The sequence below is a fragment of the Cryptotermes secundus genome, unplaced genomic scaffold (assembly GCF_002891405.2).
Source record: "Cryptotermes secundus unplaced genomic scaffold, Csec_1.0 scaffold194, whole genome shotgun sequence".
In the NCBI taxonomy this organism is placed as follows: Eukaryota; Metazoa; Arthropoda; class Insecta; order Blattodea; family Kalotermitidae; genus Cryptotermes; species Cryptotermes secundus.
This window is the reverse complement of record NW_019738957.1, coordinates 520,583-540,180: the sequence shown is the minus strand read 5'-3', so window position 1 is coordinate 540,180 and position 19,598 is coordinate 520,583. Positions and strand designations below refer to the sequence as shown.

Genomic DNA, 19,598 nt, shown 5'->3' with positions numbered 1-19,598 from the left:
CCCCCCAAAATATCAAACCACAACTTATTTGAGATTGGAATTTAGCAAAGTACACATTCCTAAGGACATATGGGCTTACTTTGCCTTTCAAAGCTTTAATAATGTAACACACCTTACTGAGCTTTGTACAGACCAACTGAATATGAATGTTCTATTTTAATTTGTGGGTTAAATTAATACCAAGAAACCTAAACTGTGCTGTATAATTCATTAATTATATTTTTGAAGGTAATTACTGGCTCAATGCTGTCTTGTAGTTTATTCATACTCATGTAGTTTATTACAATATTTTTCACTAGCTGTACCCAGCCATGCATTGCTGTGGCTCAGTTTTCTGAAAAATAAGGAGAACAGTTAAGAAAACGAAATGAAAAGCAATGAAATATAAACTATATTCACGAAATGAACGCTATGGTAAACAACACAGCCCAAATCCAACGGAACGTCACACGAAATAACTAAATCAAAATGGCCAACTATTGGGGCTACAGACTCACTTCTTCGGCGGTTATTCCAGACTAACTGGGCGAATGAATTGAACCCCTTTTATACCCTCAGCCGCTGCAATGCAAATGAGCCTTTGTTATAACTGTGGAAACGGTGCTTTGTTGATTCGGCGTTTCCTACGCAACGACCCATTGTTATTGCATTGTCTCTGTGGGAACGCTCCGTGTATTCGTCGTAACCGTGGAGATTCGATGTTCTCGACACAACGGCTCAATGTTGGGATTACAGTATCGCTATTGTTACTTCCTAGGCAATGGCCAACTGTTGGGGCTACAATACCACTATTGTTGCTACCTATGCAACGGTCTGTTCTAGCGTTACTATGGAAGTGACTCATGGATTCCAAACATGTGACATGTTTTTACCTGTCACAGGTGTGACGTATTCGAATGCAACGTTATGTCAAAATTTCAAAGCAATCAGTGAAGAACTTTCGGGGATTTAAGATCTTGAACAAACGAACATTTACATTTTTATTTATATAGATAGATTGACATTTTTAATGATTTTAACATCAAAAAGTATTAAAATACATTTTTAATGAGTGACATATTCTTGATGTCTTTTAAATTGTTGAATTATTTACGTGTACTTTAATAATAAGAATATGTCGCATGTTACCTATGTAACGTTGTCGTGGTCACATGTCTCCTATTCAGTGCGACAAATAACTTCGACATACGTCTCGGATTCAGCGAATAAGTTATTGAATGCTCACTTTTACACCAGCGAGTACAGCTGTTATCACGTCCAGTATCACCAAAAAACTCTTCAGAGCTGGACTATTATAACCTGGTTTCGGATGCAATAGAGGGCACATTCGCCCAGGGTTCGATTTCACGTGTTCTGTGCTCGTTGCCGCAGAAATGCATTATTTCCGCTCTTTCAACAGTTCATTGCCACAGTTATTCCTAGGCAATGATCTGTTGGTATTCAATGGACGATGTATAACACGTTACAGTATATTAATATTGAGTACAATTAATATTTTAACAACCAACCAACCTGTCACAGGTGTGACATATATATAATAGGTATATAAAAATGCGTGCATTCGAATGCAACGTTGTGTCAAAATTTCGAAGCAATCGGTGAAGAACTTTTGGAGATTTTCAATCAGTAACAAATGAACATTTACATTTTTATTTATATAGATTGAAAACCAAGATTTGAGTTGCTTCATTACCTTATCTATTTTATTTTGAAGAATTTTTTGTTCTTTTCTGTTATCAGTATACTGGTATCATTTGCAAATAGCACCACTTCCCTCTTAGTTATATGGAGGGGTAGGTCATTTATGTAAATCAAAAATGGGCCCAAGGTTGACCTTCGTGTAATCCCTACCTTTACATTCCTTATTTTTGAATTAAAATGAGTCATACAGTCCCTGTTTCCGTTAGAAATTAATTCCACATATTGTGCCCTCAGTGTTAGATATGATTTTAGCCAGGCATTAATTTGCCCTCTTATCCCATAATGCTCTAATTTTTCTAGCAAAATATCATGGTTAATAACATCATAAGCCTTTGTTAAATCAAAGAAAATACCCACTGGTAGTAATTTCTTATCCAAAGCTTCTTGTATCTTCCTGATAAATGACTGACATGCTGATATTGTTGATTTATCTTTTTGGAATCCATATTGTTTTTCAGTTAATATTTTTAATTTAGCCATAAAGGACACCAGTCTATTGTATACTATTTTTTTCTGAGATCTTTGAGAATACTGATAGCACTGATATAGGTCTATAGTTACTCGCTTCATTTTTGTTTCCTATTTTGTAAACTGGATTGATCTTTGCAATTTTCAATAAATCAGGGAAAACCCCTTAATTTATTGATTCATTAAATATAAAATTGAGTGGTTTTTTTGTACTTGTGTTGCATATTTTTATAAGAAAACCTGGGATTCCGTCAGCTCCCACTGAGGCTTTGCCCTTTAATTTAGATGCTTCTATGACAGTTTCTTCTTCCAAGATTGGCCAAAAATACATTGAATTTGGGTTTCCTGTTACAACTTTTTTAACTATATTTCTTTGGTCTTACTCTTATTTTTCTCCACGAGTTCTTTAACTTTGTCTATAAAATATGAGTTCAGTGTGTCAGCCACCTCCTGGGGGTGGGATATTTTCGTGTTATATCCTTGTAACCGAATCTCCTGGTCATCCTTTCCTACTTTGCCCATTCTTTTATTTATTATCTGCCATATTAGTTTATTTGGGTTAGATGCCCCTTCTATCCATTTATCATTTTGTCTCTTTTTTTGCTTCTAAAATAACCCTTTTATATCATATCCTTTGATAACTACTGATACAGCTTACTATTTCAATTGGCAAAGCTATCCTCCATTTTAAATCGCTTAAAAACCTCATTTTCCAGCAAGATATTTTTATTCCTTTTGATATCAATTTCTTATTCTTAGTATAGCTCTTTATTACTGGTTTCAGTGGAAATACTTGATTAAAATAGTCTAAGATTTTTTTTTTATAAATTGCTTATATGTCTCATTTACACATCTTTCCACATATATTTCCCCCCAATATTCACTAGTCAACAAAGTTATAAATTTAGCAATATTGTCCTTGGTATACTTTCTTTTTAAAGCTTTTTCCTCTCATTATTACATTTGTCTATTAATACCCATAAAATCTGGGCCAAATGAACCAAATATCCCATATTTATAATCTCAGTGTAATTCTTGTTAAACTCTCTATTTAATACCACCATATCTAACAGTAATTCCGAGCTACTAGTAACTCTTGTTGGACTGAAGACTATATTTATTAAATCATAAGACACTATCAAATTTTTCAGTGAATGGACCTGCTCATTTTCCTGGAGCAGGTTTATATTCAAGTCTCCACAGATTATTAATTTTTTCTTGTTTTTGTGTATTCTCTCAGTGAGAGATTCGAGTTTCTTCAAAAATATTTTCACATCACCTTGAGGGTGATCTCTAAATACATATCAATACCCATTTAAATTTTTCAATTTCCACACCTGATATCTCAAAGTTTTTTCCACTACAGAGTTCATTTAAAAATGTGACTTCCCTTAGGTTCACCTCTTTGTTTACAAATATACATGATCCGCCACTCTTACTTTGCTTTCTACAAAATTTACTAACCAGTTTAAACTTATCTATTTCTACCAAGGTTAGTGAGAATTCATCCAACCAATGTTCTGTAAAGCACAGTATATTTACATCCTGCAAGCTAGAATTTAAAAGTATTCTCAATTCCATGCGCTTATTCCATTGACTCTGAACATTATGGTGTAAGGTTGTGAACATATTATCTTTTAAACTCCCTCTCGCTTCCCATTTACTTAAACTGTTACTTATGTTTTCCCTTGTTATTTCCATAAAAAATCCAGGTTCCTTTTCTTTGGAACATTTCGGGGTCATTTTACTTAGGTTTCTACTTGTTTATCACACGTCAAAATTTCCCCAACCTGGTCTTCATTTACATGTCCATCACCATCCTGGGCCTCCTGGTTAGGCACATTCTGGTCATCTGCTAAATCATCATCCTCATCACTGGATACCATTATTTCTTCTTCCCTCCATTTCCTCTCAATTGGTGTTGTTGATAAAGAACAACTGTGACACAGTGTTTTGTGTGCAGTCCATGCTGAGGGTATATAGCCAGATCAGACAAGCAGTTGACAGCTAGAAAAGTCAGTAAGTGCAGGTATAGCCAGTGAGTGGATAGTAATAACTAGGAGGCTGAGAGTTCCAGTTGAGATTTGACAGTTGAAGTAATGAGTTAGTTATTTGTGAGACAGTCACCAGCTGGTAAGGATGTAAGCAGAGGACGTTGGGTGCCGTTACCATGCAATGGCTAAAGAAGACTTAGTGTCTGCTGTAGTGAGAAAGCGTGTGAATTAGCGAGAGCATTTACTTGTAGTTACAGTTCATAAGATTTTAATATATCTGATTACCAATCTAAACCCCTTATCTAGTCCCTAACATGTGGCGGCTGGTGTCAGAAGTGGGATAACTGAATTGGATTAATCAAATTGTTGGATTGTAGACTGCAGTAAATTTTAATATTATTATACTATGAAAATGGAGAAAATAATGAAACTCCTACTGGCCATTCAGAAAGAAATGAAGGCCAAGATGGATTCCAGCCTAGAAGTAATGAAACCCTGCCGTGGAAAGATGAAAGCCAGTCAAGAAAAGGTGATAGCCAAAATGAAAGCCCATTGAGAAGAAAGGAAGGCCATGAGGGAGCTCTGTTTCTCCCTTAGGGTAGCACTATGGAAGGGCACCACATGTAAAATCCACGCATGTGCTTACCACCCCTCAAGGCCAGGCTTCCAGTGTTCTTCATGGAGACCCCTAAAGGAGCAACATACAGGGAGAATGTTGGGGCAGCTGAGGACTGATTTGGGGACCAGCATCAGGCTGCAGAGTACCTCAGTCAACTGAAGATACAGACTCTAGACGCTGATGAACCCTTGCAGGAATTTTCCACCACCATCAAATGAATGACCCACCTTACCCCTCCCACAAGACATGAGGGCCACATTCATAGAGGACTAGGCAAGGCATTCAACAGTGGGTTAAGAGACCAAGGCATAAATCAGCAGCTGCTTCTGGTAGGCAAGAGGACACTCAAAAAGGCCCTGAGGCAGACTTAAGGTCTGGAAGTTGTAAAGCTAACAGTCTGGTCTTCCATCAGATTCCAGAAAACAAATGACAGGACATTGTGGAGGAACTGGCATTCTCCCAAACAGAAGAAGAGACTAATGCCAGATTAAGTGCCAGTGCTATAGAAGCACGGGCCACTTCCAGTTGTTATGTCTCCACAGTCATTAAGAAAAAATGGTGACGCATTGGTAGGCTGCTCAGAACGAACCTCCTTAAGGAGGGAGCAGTGTGACGTGATGACTTGAAAGAGACAGCCATTGCTAGGCTACGGCCAGTAAACAAGCTATTTTTTGTTATGCAGTGGATGATAAACAATGGCAATAATGTGTTTTTATGCATTCCATGCCAAGGCTATATAACCAGACCAGACAGGCATTTAAGTAGAGTGTCCATGGTTTATGCTAACCATCTTACAGTGTATCCACTTTTTCACCTTATTCTTCACTTCCACACTACATGTTTCAGCACTAATGTGCCATCCTCATGTGTCTTTATGCATGTTAAACTATTGTACTGCATGCCATGGTGTCTTCATTCTAAAATGACTAAAATCTATATTCGTCATATATGTTGATGAATTCTAAATAATAAAACTTTTCAGGATTCATCCTACGTCACATTCAAACACGTGAATTATGCCAATCCTCTTTTATGTGAGCATTCTTCCTACATGCATTTGTGTATCGTGTTCTGTGTTGTGTTTTGCTCCTGTTACTGCATGTGTTGTACATGCAGTACATTCTGTACCAATAGGTTCTGCAGAGGGCTAGCCAGGTATTATCAGTATATCAGCAATGGCTAATGGCTTCACCATTGTGTAGATAATCCATTGGTCTGGTTCTGTGGTGCTTTTACCACTGTTAATCTATGCACCTTTCATTAGGTGATTACTGGTTATTTTTTGGAGTCAGGCTTGCTCAGTTGGTATTGCTCTGGGCCATATGGCCAAGGCTCGGTTCCCAGCAGGGGCGAGATTTTTCACTTTTCCACAGCATTTTATTTATGTATGAAGTAAAAAATAAATATTTTGATGGCTTTAGCTGAATCGTTATCTAGCCTGTTTGAATTATATAAGGCTGCAACTTTCTTAAGAGGAGTTTTGAATAAAATTTTACAAGGCTTTGTTGCAGAACAACTTACACATACATAAAATCTGAAGGTTTCACAGTGGTTAAAGTCAGAAAAATCTTCTCCATGTCAGTTGTTTAAAAATTACTGATGTTTCAGGGACCATGTCTCTGTCCCAATCATCAGTGTCTGATGTGACATAGGATCCAGACTGGCCCACAGGTTAGCATATAGGTGGGACTGTTTAGATCCTGTCATATCAGACTCTGATAATGAGGATAGAGATGGTCCCTGAAACACTGGTAATTTTTAGCAACCTGACACAGCTGTTAGCCAGAGAAGATTTTAATGACATACACAAATCATTGCACTTTATAAAACAAAATTTTCAGTTTACTTCTATATTTCTTTTCTGTGTGTCTTATTATCAGTTGTGAATTAAACCTTACCTATTAAATTAATATACTAGTGCACATGGTGTTTTTTCAGCCCATTTTTATGGGTGTTATAATTTTGAATGATATGTTACTATTTTGGAAGGGACAGGTTCCTTCTAATGTTACTAAAACATTAAACAGGTTTTTAAGTTATGTTGGATTTCAAGTCCTCACTGCATTGGCTATGAAGAGTTCCATCTTCTGGGATATAACACCATGTAGTCCACTGAAAGTTAGTGGATGTTTGAGAGGAACATATCACCTCCATCTTCATCCTGATTTCTTATTTGGCTTACTCTTCAACCCTGAAGATGGAGATATGTTACTCTTGTATGTCAATTCACATTCACCAGGCTACACAATAGTAGATTCCAGAAGACAGGACTTTTCAAATTTAAGTTGGGTCAACATTTTCCACATTTGCATCATGTTATTGATAAGCTGAGATGTGACTAGTTTGAACAATTTAGAAACCTTGATTTTATTATACAAGAAGTTTCTTTGGCAAAGAAAAAGTAATGCTTTATAATCACAGATGCAGCAGGCATACTGAATCCTTTGCTGATATTAAAGTGTGTTCACTTTTCCCCATCAGAGCAATTTTTTGCACACGAGCTGTACACATTTTATTCCATATTTTTGTGCAATCAGCTTTTTTGAGAATGTGTAATTTAATCTGATTGCTCTTTTACAGGGACCAGAACAAATATAAAGAAGCAGCAAATTTGCTAAATGATGCCCTTGCCATTCGAGAGAAGACACTGGGAGAAAATCACCCAGCAGTAAGTTGACATTTGTAATACTTGTAACTTCATGCTTGAAGTTGTGCCATATCATTTGATTCAGTCACAAAGTAATGTCAGTTCATCAGCTGCATCTCAGTCCATCATACCACTGTTATACTAGCATATAAGGGAGACCCATCTGCTCCGGGATACATTAGGAGTTCACCCTACTGTAGGTGTGACATGACATTTCCCAGCACATCAATAGCATGAGTACAGGTGGCCTGAGAGTTCATAAGGATGGGGTGATTGCAGCATGCCTAGAGTAAAAGCTTTGCTACATTTTAAATTACTGAAGCCTTACAGCAGGACGCAAACCATATTTGGCAAAAACGTTAGGACACACAACAAGGACGAGTAGGAATCTTCAGATTTTGGGTGTTGGTCAGAAAAGTATAAATTCTTGCTGCTTGATGACTCTTGAGTGATTTTATTGTGGAGGGTTTGGTCACTGGACCCTGTGTTGCTTCATGCAGTGATGTTTACTTTGTTCATCAGTCTGAAGCTACAGGCTATGTGATTGCATATTGTCTAGTTTCTGAAGGGTCTTGGTCTGGTTCAGATTTGCAGTAGGTTGATTTTTAGTTGAGGTGCTTTTGATATGTTTAGGGAATGTGACAGCATGTTTGTTACCTGGTAATTTCATTCAGTGCACCCTAAAGGTATGGTTTGATATGAATTATACGGTTCATTCTTACTTCATTCAGTGATCTGTTTTGAATGTATTAGTTTTCTTTGTAATATATGTAGTTTTTTATACAGGGGGGGCGCAGAAACTTCCTTTTTTTGAAGGTGAATAAAAGAAAAATTATTGCTGATAGACAAAATTTATGTTTAGCTAATGAAAGAACATACTTTAAAGTTTTAAATCATGTAGTTTTAAACAAAATATCTTGAAGGTTATGGCCACCATTCTCTATGCACTGATGCAACCATTTTCTGAAGTTCCCCTCTGCATGTTCCAATATGTGTACCGGAATTTGGGCTACTTCCTGCTGAATATTCTTCAGCTGAAGCAGGTTTGTGGGGTGATGTTTAAAAACCTCTGCCTTGAAGTATCCCCCAAAAGAAAAATCACAGGGCGTTAGATCAGGTGAGTGCGCTTCCCACGGGATTTCACCTCGAAACGAGATGAGCCGTCCGGGGAACTTTGCCCTCAAAACTGTCATCGAAGCTCGGGCTATGTGGGCCTTGGCACCATCCTGTTGGAACCAGACATTTCCTAGATGCATTTCTTCAAGAGCTGGTTCAAAAAAGTTTTTAATCATGTCCGCATACCACTGTGAATTTGACAGTAACTGCATGATTGTCTTCTTCTTCAAAAAAAGGGCCAATAACTCCAACTCTCGACAACGCACACCATACTGTCACCTTATCACTGTGAGGTGGCCTCTCATGGAGCTCTCTGGGATTGTTGCCACTCCAATAGCGCATATTCTGCTTGTTGACATATCCGGATAGGTGAAAATGTGCCTCATCACTAAAGAAAACAAGTGCGTCAGGGGGTAAAGTTTCCAATAATGTTCCGCACGCCGTTATTCAGTTCTGGAAATCACGTGATGGCAGTTCTTGCACAACAACCATCTTATAGAAATGGAAATGAAGATGTTCATGAAGAATTCGGCAGATTGAACGATTGGATATGTCTAGGGCGGTGTTCCGCAAGCTTTTTCTACTCGCGGCAAACCATGAAGTATCCATGACTCAACACAGCACACCAAAATGTTATTCCCCTCAAAAACACATGATATCAGACAATTAATATAAATATTGTAGCTTGTTTCGTTACTGAAGACGCCGTTCGGATTGTTAACTGGTTTATTCAACAATCTACAACTATCGGCTACAATTAATTATAACAATGTTACGGGTTTCCACTCTTTACAAACCCTACAACAAAATCTCTTAACACTATCTTCAAGAGTCTTCACGTATTAATAACGTGGGAGCTATACAAGTCTCCCTGAATTACACACTCCAAGTATAACTGGTTATCACTGGTTATCGCACACATGTCTGTAGCTCGTAACTTGCGAACTGAGAACTCGTTGATAATACACTCGCTCGTAGGCTTGCTCGGAGACTAACTCGGAACTGTCTTCGATGATGGCCACATTACAACTCTACTCGGCGACTGTTACTTTACAACTCGTCCGTAGCTGCTGTGCAGTTCCCTTATATAGCCGCAGTGGTGCCTGTTTCGTGACACGTCACAGGAGTTGTTGGCTGCTGCCTGGCAACCGCGATATCCCTTGGTGATGTCACCGCTGTTGACTCGCGTTGCATAGTTACCAGGTTGCGGGAGCTCGGCTAACTCCGCCTCCGCTCCGCTCGTGATGTCACCGCTCAGGGAGAGTGGTGGGGTGATGACTCGCCTATTACGCGAGCGCTACGTTACCGCTACGTGCCGCTGGGGAGGTAGGGGTCAACATGTCACAATATGTAACATGATCAACTTATTAGTATAATATTATTATATTGTTATTTTATTATCATTAAACAGAAATTGACTCGTGCATTTATTAACAATTAATGAACCTCAGTTCACTGTAGAGTGTAGAAAATACACTTCTATTACTATTAAAGTAAATACAATAATTATACTCATACCTTCAATGTGATACTTGCGCCTGCGTAGCTGCTCACAGGCGACTGATCCGTGGTGGAATCATTGACAACGCAAGTCTCATTTCTTCATCAATGGATTTGAGCCGCTCCCTCTTTGATGTCTTAATTTCAGTTAACGTTGAGAAGCTCAATTCACACAAATATATAGTGAAAATGGCAATAACACATTAACTGCCATCTTGGAGATAGCCAGGTATCCACTCCTTATTGCCAACCAAAACGTATCCAAAGGCACTTCGAGAAGTTTTAGTTTCAGTGTTCTGTCTGCTTTTAAATCTGCGAGTTCGTCTTGTATATTAATCGGAAGATGTTCTGAATTCACAACAAATGGATCATGAACCCAGTCAAAATCTTGTACATTCTCTCCAAAATACTTATTTAATTTCAGCTGCAGCATTTCTAAATGTTCTTTAGTTGTGTCCATCACCACTTTATTGCCATCAGCAAGTGGCCATACAGTTGGGGACATCTCAAACGACCCATCTGTAATTCTCTAACTAACAACAAAAATTTGCAAACTACTTCAGAGCACAGCTGTGATAGAACTGAAACAATTGTAAAATGCGGGATCTCTACTCTTCAAATGGAAGAAGTGACACTATACCGACTTATTTTTTTATATGAAGTCTAAAAATCGGTGGGTGCATCGTTACAGGAAGAAAGTTTTAAAGTTGAAGAAGCTCTAACTTCTAACAAACAGGGGCAAATACCAAAACAGCGTTATAAAAGACAGGAAAACCCATGCTAATCCCTGCACTGTTAGGGAAAAGCACATGCACAGAACATGTGGCAAGCATATCAAAGAAGCCGTGTAGATGCAAGAAAAATAAAAATTAATGAATAATGAAAACTATGATATAACAACTGTGAGTAAATAATTTATGTTTAATTTCTTAGAATACAACATTACTGTACATAAAAATCACAGCATGTAATAAAGAATAAACAAGCCTCATCTTATTTAATCAGTGCAGTGGCTGAGAATAAAATACAAGCATATGAAACACAGTAACTGGGATAAAATAAAACGAATAAAATTTGACAATTAATTTCTTACAATAGGTAAAAGTTCGCGTCACACCTTTCACCTTGTGATGGCACACCGGTTGCAGAACACTGGTCTAGGGCAACTGCATGTTTGCGAGCGGAGCGTCTTGGAGATCTCAAAATAGACTGTCGAACTGCCTCCACATTTTCTGACGTAACGGTCCGTTGTCATCCTGATGATTTTTTCACCACACTCCCAGTTGTCCTAAAGTTCTCTACCCGCAAAACAGTTGATTTCCAGTCGGGAACTGGACCTCTGGGCTTAATTCTGGAGTACGGAACTCATGCTGCATCACCACGTAGGTATGGTTGTTCGAAAAATAGGCTTCGACAGTAAACACACGCTGCTCACTCGTCCACCTCATGTTTCCTACTGAGGGGTATTAGACAGAAACTTCCGCAACTGCTGCGTTCGCCAAGCCTATCCCCACTATTCTGTGACCTCCCCTCCCTTCACAATGCATTTTCACAAAAGGGAAGTTTCTGCGCCCCACCCTGTATAATATACTTATCTTCATGCCCTAATCAGTTCAGTTATTGTCATAGTACAGCACCCTTCTCTCAGAGATTCCCTCATCCCTACTAGTTCGGACCAAGGAAGGGTGTGGGATATCCCATATAACACCACCCAAGTTATTTCTTCTTTCAACATTGTCTTCTCAATTGTACTAGCCACCAACATCTAGGTTTTTGTCAAGGTCATCATCTAGACGGTCATATTTCCATAACTTTATGCACTGTACCATTCCTTATATACATGGTGATTCAGTGTCTTATGGCTAGACTTCAGGGGGTCATTAAGGAGATAATTTGGAGCAGAAGATATGAATAAATTATTTCATTCATCACTCTTGTCAAATTTTTGTTTTGCCACTTTTCAACACTTCTGCAGCAATTTAATTGCCATTTAAATTCCAAAGTACAGCGTGCTTAAGGGTTTATGGAGGTGTACTAAAAAAATCATAACCATCTCAGTTCCTGTTAGGTATGAATGTTAACTTGTTGCAAGTATGGGAAAAATAATGCACTAAAAATAAATATAATACTTATATGAGGTTTGAAGCTCTTGTGACTGAAGAGTATTTTCTTCTAGGATATGATGCCATGTTAAGCTGGTAGAGGTTTGCAATAATTTTTTAACAACTTACTGCTTTCGTAATCGGTGTCAGAGAGTAAGCTGGGCAAGCAGGCTTACATTTGAATGTGTAATCATGTCAGTGGTTTAAATATTTACAGCTGTACATACGATGATTCAAATGTTCACAGGTACACACAGTGACACTTCATACACATGTAATAATTATTTTCAATTCACTTTCATTATGAGTGCAAGTCTTACACACTGAATATCTAGCAGTAATACTCTAGACTTATATTTTGATGGTGCTTGGAGCAGGTCTTGGCTTGTACACTTGCTATCCTTACAAAGGTTTCTTGTGATTTTCATGTGTCCCTCCAAGCAAATACTGGGATGTTACATCATTAGGCCATGGCTGCTTCCTTCCATATCCTCTTAAGTTCATCAGCCCTATCATCTGATGTGATATAGTCTTGATACTGACAGCATTGTTAAATAACCAACTATGAAAATCAGACACCCCTGGAAGATAGAACTTTTCAGATGTGGATTCAATCTTCATTTTTAAAATGTACCCTTACTATTTCATTTTGTATATTTATCAATTTTATTTATTTATTTGTTGTACAAGGTACAGTAAAATTCCTATGTATTGAATCTCTGTAAGAGTGACTTTTTTACATTAAATCATATTTTCCATAAATGGCAGTTATATGAAATTATGTCAAAATATTCATCTTATGAATTTTATTTTTAGTATTTATTGGAATAAAATAGTTTCTTTACATGAGTAGTTTAAGAAATTGTTTCTACACAGATAAATAATTAATGACATGTGAAATAAACACTGAAGAATTGTCAGTTAAGAATGAAAGCAAGTCTTATGCCAAGAGTGGCTTGAATTTAGTACAGGTTAAATATATGATGATGTTACTTGCCAGAGATTGCAGTTTTGCAGTAACAGTATCCCGCAGAAAAAATAAACGTCAATGTTAGTGCTTTTTCAACAGCAGTTGCACAGAACTGAGATACAGGTTCCAGAAATTAAAAACAAAAGTATGCTAAATGTGGGTTATTCACTAAATAAAAATTTATGAAATATGGGAACATGGCATACTTTATATTAGGCTTCAGCTTGGACCAGAGAAAATATTCCCTAAATACACTATTTACCCAGTATGGTAACATTAAAGTGGGATTTCACTGTATTTGTCTTTAAATCCCCACCCCCATTCTCTCCATTCAGATTTCTTATTCTGTATTTCATAAAAATCTTATTTCAGCCACCATTAGTGTACTAATATCTGCTGTGGTCCATGTTTCTGCTCCAAACATTGATATGGACATACAGTAATATCTAAATAAACATACCTTTCCCATCTTCAGCATTTCCCATTTCAAAGTGCATCCAGAAGTAATTTGTAAAATTTTCATACATTTTTAATTCATTCTGTCATTTGTTCTTGTACTGCCCCATTTGTCAGTATTTTACATCTAAGTGTTCAAAATTCTCCACCATATTTCATGATTTTTTCATGCTGTCTTTTGTATGTCTCCTAGCTAGATTATTTTCCAAACCATATATTTATCCAAATTTATTTCAGAATCTTTACATTCTAATAGAAAAATTTCATAGAGATTTATTCTGTTCTCATATATTGATGTCATTTGCATATACCAGAGTGTATGGTATCAACTAGCTTGCTCAGCTGTTGTTCATATTAATATCTCACTCATTAGTACGAGTATGTTGACCGATGTGGGGGATAAAACATTTCCCTGTCTAAAGTGTGGAAAGTTTGAAAGCATTCAGATTTTTGCCATATGTGATCATGCTGCTTTCATATTTCTCATAAATGTTCTTTCTTCATTAGTCCTTTGGAAATTTCAATCTTTTCCAGCTTTCCTGTCCGTTTATTAACATATTCCTTTGCAATATCAGTAAGAGGCAAGTATGTCTGTAGAATCCCCTGCCCCTCTTTGTTTGTCCTGTTATCAGCTAACTATGAAAATTAAATCAACTTTTGACCTCTTATCTCTGAAACTGTATAGTTCTTCTTGCAGTTTGTTATCTATATGTAAGATTTGAGGCTTTCACGGCAGTGACTATGAAGAAAGCAGTCTTCTGGGATTTGGCACCGTGTATATGTGGTGTTAACCGACGTTTCGGAGGAATGTATCGCAGACAGTTTGCTTTTACCCGTTCTCACGGTCTCTTCACTTGCAGATTTCTTATATTTTTTCTTCTGCCCTGAAGATGGAGGCGATACGTTCCTCCGAAACATCCGTTAACACCACATATACACAGTGCCAAATCCCAGAAGACTGCTTTCTTCATTGTTATCTACATGTCTTCTTAATTTCAAATGTACAATTCTCCTGTTTTTTAAATCCTGGCTGAAAAATTAAAGAGAGTAATGTTATGTTCATTATGGAAGCATTCTGAGCTATATTATTTGTGTTCTGTTACAAAATTTTTATTTTGTCTCAGGTGGCTGCTACCCTCAACAATCTAGCTGTTTTATATGGCAAACGAGGGAAGTACAAGGAAGCTGAACCCCTCTGCAAACGGGCACTAGAGATTCGAGAGAAGGTCCTTGGAAAGGACCATCCTGATGTGGCCAAGCAACTTAATAACCTCGCACTCCTGTGCCAAAATCAGGTATTATACCCTGGGTCTATCCTACTTGATAATATCGCCTATACATTAAGGCTAGGAATGGAATTCCTGTGGAAACATTATTAAGTTTTCTTTCTCTATTCCAATTCCTGCAGTCAAATTGTTTTCACACACACACACACACACACACACATATATATATATATGCTGCAGAAAAGTAAAATTATTGTCCCACATGGTAATTATCGTTTCTTTCTCTGTTCTAGTTCCTGCAGTCAAATTGTTTTTCATATATGCATGCTGTAGAAAAGTAAAATTATTGTTTTCTGACATTTGTAAGTACAAAGACATTAATATATACGCACATTCCTTTTACTCTGCATTGTATAGGGAAAATATGAAGAAGTTGAGAGATACTACCAGCGGGCCTTGGAGATATATGAGTCAAAGCTGGGACCTGACGACCCCAATGTCGCCAAAACAAAGAACAATTTGGCATCATGTTACCTGAAACAGGGCAAGTACAAGGAGGCTGAAATCCTATACAAACAAGTGCTGACACGTGCCCACGAGCGGGAGTTTGGCACCATTGATGGTAAGTGACAACCCATCAACCCTTGTATCATATTTGTCTTCCATGTCCTTCATATTTCCTACCACATTGTATATATTTGTTGAAGATTTTGCTGAAAGCAATTAACGACTTCAGGATTAAAGACAAATATTCCGACTTATTTTGTGAATAGCCTAGTAAAGTTTTGAAAATGGAAATTTTTTATGTTAGTGATATGCCTCTTAATATATATGAATTATTATGTGTACTGTAGTAATTTATGCACTGCTGCTTTCAGACAAAAAAATTTCTATAAAATGAATTAAATACTATATTTGCACCACGATTTTTTAATTACAAAGATGTAAATATAAATTAATCGTGTAACTCCTATGTTTGTGTACTGCCTGCCCACAATCTGCGTGCTATCAGTTCAGACAAACCCATTTTGAGTTTTCGAAAGGAATGCATGCAAGCGTTTACACTTTCTAAATGTTTGAACTATGGAAACATTGATGTGCTCATTCCTATGAGCAGGTAGCCCAGACCTTAATATTCATATTAGAAAGGAAAGAAGAAACAGCTAAGAGATAAAGAACTCAGTCAGTGGCATCTGCACACTTCTTTCTGCTAATATTTGCTTCGGGTTACTGTAAAAATGAATTCTGTGTTTTTGGCAAATTGTAGCTCAAAATGTAGGCCATCATCTGCTATGATAGACCCTTAAGTCTCCAGTTATATATTTTTATTGAATGTGCCGAATTGGTGAATTATTTTGTTTGAAAGTATTTAGTGAAATGAAAAAGTACAACCTACAGCAACCCTATGTTCAATTTCTATGAATGAAAAGTCAGAAATATGTGTTTTTGGTAATTAATCAATAGGTCTAAGAGAAATTAATTTTTGTCCTTAAGTTATCATGGTCTATGTGTAATGTATAATTCAGAATTCAGGGTTTGTGACCATCATATATCGAAGCTCGCCCACTTTGGTGCACATTGCGGTCACCGTCTTTAACATACAATGTGGCTAAACATCAAAATCTGAACAGTGAGCTTTTGCAAGTGCAGTAATGAACGTTTCAGTATTATGGAAGTGCTATGTTCCATCATGCCACAATTTATGGATTATGTTTCTTAAACAAGGTTAGAGGTTGTTCTTGTTTTCAGCATTGTCCTTTTTGCCACTTGTATTGGTGAAAATCATCCTTCCATTGGCTGTAAAGGTGTAAAGTGTTCCAGGTTAGTTAGAGAAAGAAGTGATTGAAGTGACAGGGAGATAGCTGATACGTATATAATATATTGTAAATCATTTCTGATAAATTATTTTTCATATGGTAACACATTTTTTAAAGGACTCTTTGTCTTCTTTGGTCCTTTGTATCCTCTGCAGTGATACTACTTCCAGGGAGCAGTTGAGGATGTCATCAATTTAGTACAAAGAATAAGAAATATTTGTAGATATTATTAAATGGTGGGCTTTAAGTCTTCCTCTATAGTAAAGTAAGTAAGTAAAGCTATCCCTGTGACAGGCCCTGAAGGCCCATAGGGTTGTGAGACGTTGAGGGTTCCACATTATCTAGACAATCAGCTCAAAGATGGCGGCAAGGTTATCAGCCTTACACACCGGCCGCCCTTTACTCCCCAGGAAAATTATTTAATTAATTCCTGTTACTGATTCCTGTTAGAGGCTGAGTCGACCCCAGGGTCATAGTGCGGCTGGAAGGATTAGTAGAATTAAAAATTTTAAATTGTGTGTCTGGACGCAGTGAATATTATTAGAAGCAATTTTGAATTAAATGTAATTACTCATGGTCTAAAAGCAATTGAAAACCAATCGTCTGTGAAGAAAATTGCGTTTTTCTTCATTAACCAATTTGAAATTTTACAGTGTTCTGTTTCCAAATAAACCCTTCTTAGGCAAGAGGCATGCATTATGAAATAAAAGCAACTTTACAGAATCAAAGGAATGTGGTCCAGTAACCGCATTATAATGACATTTGCAGTCGCACATAATCCTAGCCCTCGTTAGATGACGATGCAGTTGGTAGGTTTATAGTCCAGTAAATTTTCAGGGTTATGTTGTTGTTGTTGTTGTTGTTATTATTATTATTATTTACTTCATATCCATGGATCATTATACATGATATAGGACAAGTCAAATACTTTATACAGTAAAACCTGTCTTAAACAGAATCTCAAGGGACCAGAAAAAATTTCCGCTGAAGTCAGGTTTCTGTTTAATCAAGATATACTATAATAACTAAACCATGACATAAACATATTTGAGACAAAACAAAACAACATGCTCATTAATTTATTCACACTATAATCATTGAACACATGCAAACATTACACTGAACAGGAAAAAATTGCAGTACTCACTTTTTATAATTTTACCAGAACTCCAGCAGAGTTTTTTGCACACAGTTTACTCTCTTGGCTGCCTGACTTTCCATAAACACTTTAGCTTGAGAAATTAGAGTAAGCATGTCTGAATCATTCCGTTGCACGGCAAACTCCTGCAGTACCTTTAAACTGTTGGCAGCATCCTGATAAGTCTTCACTCTACACTTTTCTTCTTCTATCACAATGTCATTTTCCTCTTCTTCTTCTTCCTCCTCCTCCTCTCTTCCTTTTCGATTTTCTCTAAAATTCTCAACTAATACATCGATATCCATTGTGTCTGGTTCTGTTTGCACATCTTTGTCTATGTTGATGTAGTCCTCAGCATTGCAGTTACTGAAAGCAGCTTCATTCATGCAATGTTGTAAGTCCTTCTGGTCATTCTCATTTTCTACACTAAGAGTAACTTCTACTATAGAAAATCCTGCTTTTTCGAAACACTTTGTCACAGTTTCTGGTAACAACTTCTTTACTGCTTGGCTTATCCAAATAACCGCATCTAGAACCGAGACAGTCCTTGCAAGTTCAGAGGCGGATGATGTAGAATCTTTATTGACGAGCAAAGATTGCATTAATAATTTACGATAGTCGACCTTAACATTCCGAATGATGCCCTGATCCATTGGTTGAGAAACACTAGTGGTGTTTGGAGGGAACCAAGCAAGTCGTACGTTGGAAAGTTTGATATGGGGGTGGCATGTTACGTTATCCAAGAACAACAAAACATGCCAGTTGTGCACTTTCATTCTACCATGAAGGCCGTTAACCATTCCTCCATGATCTGTGACGTCATCCATGCCCACTCAGCGGGAAGTTTCTGTATGTCCATGTTTCGGAAGCATCGTGCCTTTGCTGCCTTGCCAGTCACTAATGTTTTCACCATTTCACCTGATATAAAACCACATAGAAAAACAGTCAATATTTCTTTGCACAGTTTTCCTCCCAAACATTTTTCACCTTTCAGACATAGCGATTTATTCAGAAGCGAGTGGAAGAACAGTCCAGTCTCATCACCGTTCGCTATGTTTTCAGGTTCATATCCCTCGATTATGGATGGCAATTTAGCTTCCCATTCCTCAGTGGTCTCACTATTTACATCACTTGATTCACCACAAAGTTCATTAAAAACTATCCGATGTCTTTTGCGAAAACTCTCCAAACATCCGTTAGATGCTTTGAATTCAGTCTTCCCCAGTTTTTCAGTGACTTTTTTAGCATATTCCTGTACCATTGGACGTGACAACCAGTGACTTTTCGCCCTCACTCTGACAAACCACTCGCACACTATTTCCTTAATGTCTACATTTGCAGTTTTCTTACGTTCTCTTTTTATTTTTCCATTAGCACAAGTTTCCCACCACTTCAGAATTTCCGTTTTCTTCTTTAGAATCTCATACACTTGAGTTTTACTGACGTTAAACATCTTCATGATCTGCTTAAGAGACAATTTATCTCGCTCACTCACATGAATCACTTTTAATCTTGTGTTAAGATCAAGCACAACTCTTGTCTTTGTAGCCATGATGACAACTGCTAGACTAAAGTAAAACTGTAGGCCTAGAGCCCTTACTGAATACAATTTCCAGAAGGGGAAAACAATTCTGCTGAATATCAGTGCAGGTAGTGCAGTACTGTTAGAAGCTTATTTTAAAGAGTTAAGGAAAACAAAATTCTGTAGAATGTATAGGATGCCTAAAATTATTCTAAACGATGCATTCCGGAAGACTGGAAATTTTCCGTATAAAGGCTTATTTTGATTTCCGTTGTCCGCATTAGACAGTTTCCATTTAATGCAGGTTATTTAACATCTTTTT

General features: G+C 37.3%; 1 protein-coding gene across 7 annotated transcripts in view; it reads left to right on the top strand.

Moving 5' to 3' along the window:
• The window catches only part of LOC111871390 (kinesin light chain), a 223,677-nt gene that overhangs the window by 119,737 nt on the left and 84,342 nt on the right, over nt 1-19,598 (top strand). For all 7 annotated transcript variants that reach the window (XM_023864474.2, XM_023864471.2, XM_023864477.2 and 4 more), the window contains 3 exons: nt 7,363-7,450; nt 14,698-14,868; nt 15,217-15,421. In XM_023864474.2, coding sequence (XP_023720242.1) covers nt 7,363-7,450; nt 14,698-14,868; nt 15,217-15,421 — 464 coding nt within the window. The remainder of the gene's footprint in view (nt 1-7,362; nt 7,451-14,697; nt 14,869-15,216; nt 15,422-19,598) is intronic.